This window comes from Montipora capricornis, chromosome 8 (genome assembly GCF_036669925.1).
Source record: "Montipora capricornis isolate CH-2021 chromosome 8, ASM3666992v2, whole genome shotgun sequence".
Classification (NCBI taxonomy): domain Eukaryota; kingdom Metazoa; phylum Cnidaria; class Anthozoa; order Scleractinia; family Acroporidae; genus Montipora; species Montipora capricornis.
Genome location: NC_090890.1, coordinates 12,059,651 through 12,067,150, shown reverse-complemented (window position 1 = coordinate 12,067,150; position 7,500 = coordinate 12,059,651). Strand labels below are relative to the sequence as shown.

At 40.3% G+C, this 7,500-nt stretch overlaps 1 protein-coding gene across 2 annotated transcripts in view; it reads left to right on the top strand.

Moving 5' to 3' along the window:
• The first annotated feature begins 2,743 nt into the window (after positions 1 to 2,743).
• The window catches only part of LOC138014489 (MICAL-like protein 1), a 19,148-nt gene continuing 14,391 nt past the window's right edge, over positions 2,744 to 7,500 (top strand). Inside the window, exons 1-3 of one of the 2 annotated variants that reach the window (XM_068861568.1) lie at positions 2,744 to 3,276; positions 6,048 to 6,409; positions 7,105 to 7,235. In XM_068861568.1, the coding sequence (XP_068717669.1) occupies positions 6,094 to 6,409; positions 7,105 to 7,235 (447 nt within the window). In that variant the 5' untranslated portion in view covers positions 2,744 to 3,276; positions 6,048 to 6,093. Of the gene's footprint in view, positions 3,277 to 5,039; positions 5,218 to 6,047; positions 6,410 to 7,104; positions 7,236 to 7,500 lie in introns of those variants that run through there. The other variant, XM_068861567.1, reaches the window with a different exon arrangement.

Here is a 7,500-nt window from a genome sequence, read left to right as displayed (position 1 = left end):
CGATGATCATTCGTTGTGAACTACAAGAAAGGAGCACATCAAGTCATAGCCGACACTCTTTCAAGGGCTCCTCATCCTCAGCTCTCTGCAGTCAGTCTCTCTGGAGAACACATATTTAGAGTGGAATTGGAAACTATGGCATTGGTTAATTCTGGGATCTCCAATGTTACCCTGGAAAGTCTACGAGAGCAAACCGCAATGGAGCCAGAACTGCAGAGGCTGTCCTTGCTCATGATGACTGGTTGGCCAAGTGAAAAACGAAAATTGGATCCCTTAGTGCGGCCCTACCTCACCTTCAAAGATGAATTATCTCTGGCAGATGGTATAGTGTATAAAGGGCAGCAGGCAGTCATCCCAAAGTCGATGAGACCAGCCCTGCTAGACAAAATTCACAAAACACTCTTTGGAGCAGGTTCGTGTATTCGAAGAGCTAAGGTGTCCCTCATCTGGCCCGGTATGACCTCTGATATCAAGAATAAGTGCATTTCATGCCCAGTATGTGCCCAATACGCTACTCAAGCGCCTAAAGAGCCCATACTTAGCCATGATATTTCAGAACGACCATGGTCATTAATTAATGAAGATATCGTAATGTGGGAAGGAAAATGGCACCTAGTCACTACATGCCACTACAGCGACTGGATAGAGATTGACATTCTACCCAATACACTCACAACAACAATAGTAGAGCTCACGAAAGCGCACTTGCAAGGTTCGGGGTACCTGATTGCGTCGACACCGATAACGGGCCCCAGTTTATCAGCACCGAGTACAAGCAATTTGTTTCTTAGTATGCGTTCGAACACGTGACCTCCTTCCCATATTGGTCGCAACGAAATGGTAAGGAGGAAGCTGCAGTTAAAACAGTAAAGAGGATGTATCAAATGAACAAGGACATTCATATGGCGCTACTGGACTACCGGAATACCCCACAACAAGGACAGGAACACTCTCCTGCTCAAAGGCTACTCTCCCGCCGCACAAGAGGTATCTTTCCTATGATACCTTCTCTTCTGCAGCCTACTGTCGTGCATTCTGGATCTGTCAAAACTGAGATTGAGGGGTGCCGTACCAGACCAAAAAATTACTAGGACATGAAATTTGGGAGGCGTCCATGGTGCAATTCAGCCAGGACAGTGGGTATATGCAAAACCAATCCTCAGCACAAGCATTCAGCCTGGCCCCATGGTATTGTAGAGAAAGTGTCCTCTCCAAGGTCCCACACTGTGGTTACCCCTCATGGGAAAATACGCAGGAATCGAGTGCAGATCCGATTGGCTGCTGCTCTGCTCGCTGATGTGAAGACCTATATGCCCCAGTACACTGGCAGCCAAACAGGACACTCAGACTCTAGCGATGACATCTCATCTCCCGCTCAGCCGTTACGTCTGACAAATGGCCAGAAGCCTCCTCTTAATCAAGGGCTGCGGTCACTCCAGGGGGAGCTCCCTAACCCTGGCAACCAACCATCCCCAGCAAAGAACCCAGGTCCAGCTATGGCAAGTCTACAAATCCAGCCCCAAAGTACAGCTTCAGCAGTCAACAAGCCAAATCAGATACAACAAAGTTCTTCAGGAGTGCGGGAATCATCTCAGTCCACAGAGAAGTCGATCAGTTGTGACGCACAGTGCAATCCAGCACCACTAAAGGAAGTGAGGGCTCGCTCAGGCAGACTCGTGAGACCACCCACCCGCCTGAATTTGTAGGAACAGATTGAGAAAAAGAAACATTCCTTTTATATTGGACACTTGAACATTGGATACCAAGTCTTCGTTATAGAAACGCTCTTAGGTGGGACCGTGAAAGTTTGTTTTCAAAAATTCAAACTTTGAACTCTCTTGCTAGCCTGTTCATATTGAGATACTCTGTTAAGATAAGTTTGCTTTTTTTAGAATGTGGGGGGGACATCATACCCCCACGTTGATAAGCCCCAGCATGCTTTGGGGTGTGTATAATAAACATGGCATCCATCTTGTGTAGTTAGACTTCGTGTGCTTCTAACTAGACAAACGAGAATACTTTATTATTATGGTCTTTTTGTTTTTGGATCTCTTCCCGACCACTGATCAAGGGATCCCCCAATCTCGTCGCCAGAGTCCGCTTTTCTTTTGGTCAGCACCAATAACACGGACTCTCGCCACTTCAGAGTATGTATCACGCACGCTCAGAAATTTGATTGTGGTCGTCAACTAATTTGTGACCGTTGACAACTATTAAGGACGGTGCCTACTATTGTTCTTGCGCATACGTTCTGCGCATATCAAGATACTCGGATTTCCTATCGGTGATGCTTACTAATACAGAGATATTTTTGCGCGGTTTGGAATTATGCAGAGAAAGTAGATCCTAGTAAGTGCTATTGGTAGCCAAAAAGAAAATTGGGGGCAACCATGCATTTTTCAGAGATAATTAAGCTTCAATTTGAGAAAGAACGCCAAACAAGGTTTTTTATTTTAAAGGTTTTATAAATATTGTTCATGAATTATCTTTGAAAAATGTGTGGTTACCCCCAATTTTCTTTTTGCATTTCAATAACACTTGTTAAGATCTACATTTCCTGCACAATCATAAACCTGGGCAAGAATACCTTTGAATTGGTAAGTACATGCTGACCAAAAGAAAAGCGGACTCTGGAGACGAGATTGGGGATCCCCGAAAGACCCTGGGAACGAGAATAGCGGGTAGCGGCGCAGACAAGGCGCAGACTTTGGCGCAGACTTATTTCCGGGGTCTTTCCGGCGGTGAGAGAAACGACCGCCGGAAATACGTTTGCGTTCGCAGGGTAGTGTCGGTTTGGTCTACTATGAATTGATATGTTACTCAAATGTCGAGAAAGTTTGATCTACCCGGCCTGTCGGTTGTTGTTCCCCTTGTCGTTGTATTTGATGTCTCATTTACCGATTTTTCTGCAAAATGGCGATTCAAGTTATTCGTTTCCAAGAGCGATGGTTCTTCAAGGAAAGAATGTTGCTCGAATTTGTTTGTGGATGACGGCTGCTATGTATGTAACTCCTTAGGTCCGGGAGGCACTAGCGCTGTAAAATGGGTGTACGAAACCTGACTCAGATGCTATAATGCATGTACGAAATTTGCTGAGAGAATTTCAAGATCTTTTCACGGACATGCACAAGACGCACCATCGAGCTAATTGGATGCAATCAGACATCGACAGCTGAAAGCAATTCGCACGAGGAGAAAGTTGGTTTTATTGATCGTATGTTCTTCGACTGGGCCGTTCTACGAGTCCACAAATCTCCGTGTATATCGTCGGATAAGGTGAGCTCAAGTTAATTATGTATATGAACTTTAATAAATGGGCTTTCGATTTAAGTTAAAATTGCGAGATTTTACAAAATCATTGCACGGTCGTTTCTCCCACTTTAGAATTTTATAGCCGAAGATTTCCTACTAAAGGTCGTAATTTAATGGAAGAAAATAGTAACATCGATGTTACGCAACATAATTTTGATGTACTTTCCAGCGAAAAAAAAAAGGTAACTGTAAATTCTTGAAATAATGCAGCTTGTGTATCTTTTATACGTGTTCTGCTTGACGTTCGGTAAAATACAATTTATTAGCAGTACAATTAATTATTATAAGATTGCAGATGTTATGGTAAAAGTGCCAAGGGATGCAAATCTAACATTTAAAGGAGTGATAATGTAGCATACAAATTAATAATTATCAAAATTAATGTCACAGATTTGCAATCAGATTAAAGAGCCAATACTTTCAAAGTAACATGGATTTTACTGATGTACAGCTTCCTCCTCAGTTGTTCTGCTATTTGTGATACAGTTAACAGATTTGTAGACAGCTTGTTATATTGTTAATAAAAAGATGTTGTTTTAGGTTGCTTTGAACTCACTGTTTATCATGCTTATCCAAACCTTTGTTGCGTTGCTATCCTAATTCTGGTGTTAATTCAGTTGTACTCCACAGCATGAATCTGCAGTTTGCATTCTGTGATCAAGAGTATCAGTTATCATGGAACTATCATAATCACAGAATGTCAATGTTCACAGCTAAAACTGATGCAATACACATTCATTCAATGGGTTAACAGTGCTGTGTAAGCTGTACACAGAGCAGCATCAGAAAGACGACCATGAACTTGCAAACCAGTCCGAATGAAAGATTGCTCTGTAGCAAATGGCTCCCATTGCATCTGATGACACCTGAAAGTCAGGTAGAAAAGCACAAGCTAAGGGTGCGAAGAAAGCTGGGCCCCTTTGGGGAGTGAGGGTCTAATGAAATTTGTTGTTTAGTTGAATTGGGTGATCTAATCTCCTGAAAAGAAGAGAGCAGATCTCATCTGGCAGAGAAAGGTACAACCTTAAGGAGCTACCTTGATGATTCAAGTTTCTTACATTTGCAGTGGTGTTATGAGCTCACTCCTCCAATAAGAAAACAATAGGATCAAATTCCTCCTGGGGCAACCAGGCCTGTAGGGAAGATTAGTCAAGCTCAATGCTGAGAATCGTGAGACAAGGGGTAGGCCCTGAAAGTTATTAGGGTGGAGTGGAACAGCCCTATCAGCAAACAAAGTTATGTGGGTGGAATTTTTGCGGTGGTACCAGGAGGGCCCAGTTGATAAAATTATCCAAGTAATGTTCAAGAAAGGATACACTATTATCATTATTCTTAATGACATTAATATTGGTATTGACAAAAAGCAACAACACTGTATTAAAAAAATGATAAATCCAGCCATTAGAGCGACATATTTTATTTTGATTCATTTGTAAAATTAATACAGTATATAAGTTTATCACTCAATTTCAAGTAGCCAGTTGTTAATTGCCTATATGTAGAGAGATTTACAACAGTATTCAAAGACAAATAAAGTTTTCATTATCATTATTATTATTATTATTATTATTCAAAAATCAACTGCAATAAATCAGTTGAAATATTGTTGGTGCCAGGACATGCCATGGCCACTTTTCTATAAGTGTATTTATTTTCAAATTTTTCCAACAGAGTCCCTCACCCACGAGTCAAAATTCCATCTATAAAATAATTATTGAAACCAGTTATTTATTGAATGGAAAAAGCATCTCCCTTGTGGCAGGAGAGGTCAAGGATGACATGCTACTTACCAGGTTGCTGCTTCTTCAGAATTGAACAAAAAGAACTCACATGAAGATTTTCCAATGAAGGGGTCTCATGCATGTATGGACCAGACCCATGTCCTAGATCAAGCTCGTTCTACAGGTTATCATCCGTGACATTATGATATTAAATATGGTTGAAGTGGGACTGAAGGCATGGTCCCTAACGCTGAACATAAAGACACCAAGCTACGTAATTACCTAGAAAACCTGCATATCCCAACAGAACAAAATCCACTTTACACTGGCCCAGGTCATTGAGCAACTTAGCCACATTAATGGGTGAGAGAAGAGAAGGATGATCCCACCCAAAACCACATGAGGACAGGTGCCTTACACCTTTGAGTGAACGCATGCAAAACTAGAACTATTAATCCTTCTTAAACTGCAACTGAAACCAGGCTAGGAGTCAGAAGTCAGAGCCTGAAAACTCTGAAGTGGAAGTCGCCTCCGATTATGAATGGGAATGTTAAATATCAAGACTATTTACATTATGTACAGCATGGGCTGAAGCTTCCACTGCTTCCATTTGGTCCCTGAAGGAGATCAAGGCTGCTGCCTAAGAAAATTTTAAAGGGGCCCTCAGAGCTAAACGCTGAGAACTTAGGAGCTCAACATATGAAGTGAAAGGTGTTGCTGTGAAAAATTAAGGCGCCCAGAGCTATTCTTTGGGAGCCCCAGGCTACCGGGCTCCTGTTAGGCAACAGCCTTGGAGATGGTGGCCAGTATCAACAAGGTTCTGCGGTGGAATGACAATGGTGTCCACAAAGGCAGAGCAATCTTACAATCAAAGCCTATTCACAGAATCTAGAACTTTGAAGCATTTCTCTCCAAAAATCTATATAATTTATCTATTTCCTTTTTTTTTAAATCTAAAAGTTCTTTGGTTTTACAATTCTATTACTAACTAAGTGAAATGTTATTTATTCCTAGTCGTACATGTAGCTTGGCAACCAACAGTCTATGTCAAAGTCCCAACATGACAGCTGTAATTGAGTCAAGTCATAGACCCAGGAAAAAACTGCCAGATATCCCACCAGAAGAATTAGCATTACATGGGAAAGTTGACTCTGTAAAAGGAAGCCAGCATCATGAATTGCCACCAGAAGTACAGGCCCAGTTCATTAAACATGTCCACAGAAGATCTCATTCATTGACTGGTTTGGATACTGTTGAGTTTGAGAGACAACAAGAGAGTGATGCTGAGAAGGGAAGTGTGGAATCAGCATCAAACCAGTCTATCAAAGCTGATGAAGAACTACCAGCATTTGCTAAGTCCTTGCCAGCAACTCCAGGTGATGTGTCTTCAGCTGTAGATGACCATTAACAGTTTCCTATTTTGGTTGTGTCATGGACATTGAGTTTTTTCCTGTATGCTTTGTCTTTGTAAATCTTTGTAAATTACACGTACCGTGTAGCAAACTTTGTTCTATTTTTCTATGTATTTCAATTTGATGACGTGAAATTATGCTTTTTTTGGTGGTTTTTGGTTTTTAACAACTTGTTCGCTTTCTTTGTTAAATTAATATTTAAGGTTCACCAGTCAGAATTTCTGGACATGGAATTGAATTATCACAAAAACCATCAATCAATACCTTTAATAATATATATAATTGTTATTTATTGGTAAATTAGCAGGCTTTGTAATTTTTAATAACAAAGTGACCTTTTTTCGTTGTTGTTTTGTCATCTTATCCCAAATTTACAGCTGGCAGTAAACATTACATGTACCTCATGTCTTAAAAAAAATATTGCAGCCTATTATAATATTAATATTAAAGTTGTGTATTGCCCTAGGACACCCCCCATTGACGAGTAGAATTGTCTGGCGTTAGACAGAGTAAAAACTGTTAAGTGTCACTCTCAATGTTCAATGGGTTAAAGGCAAACAGTTATTTTTATATATTTAATTAGAAGACTCTTTCAGTTCTTTTAGCTTTTGCTAACAGTAACTGCAGTCTTGATTCCTGACTTGTCAAAATTTTTTTAGTTTCAAGTCGTAAGTTGACTTCAAGTTCCCTCAAGACTACACAAGAAAAAGCAGAGCTAATGAACGAGCTTCGCTGGCACTACAAAAAATTTGTGAGGACATCAAAACGGAAGAAAGAAAAGCAAGTTGATGTAAGGCTGCAATAAAGACCACTTTGCAACACTGTTAAGTTCATTTCTGTTACTGAATAATTCAATACATGATGTTGTTATAATTATTATTATGGTTAACTGACTAAGTACCTTTAAAATGAGTGAGAACTGTTGCAGTAATTACATTTACACATGTAATTAATAATTAATATTCAGTAAATGTATTCTTCAAGACCATCTACTGTAAAAGTTACTGTTATCCACCCAGATTTATATTTGTAGTCATTAAAATTAACACATATAA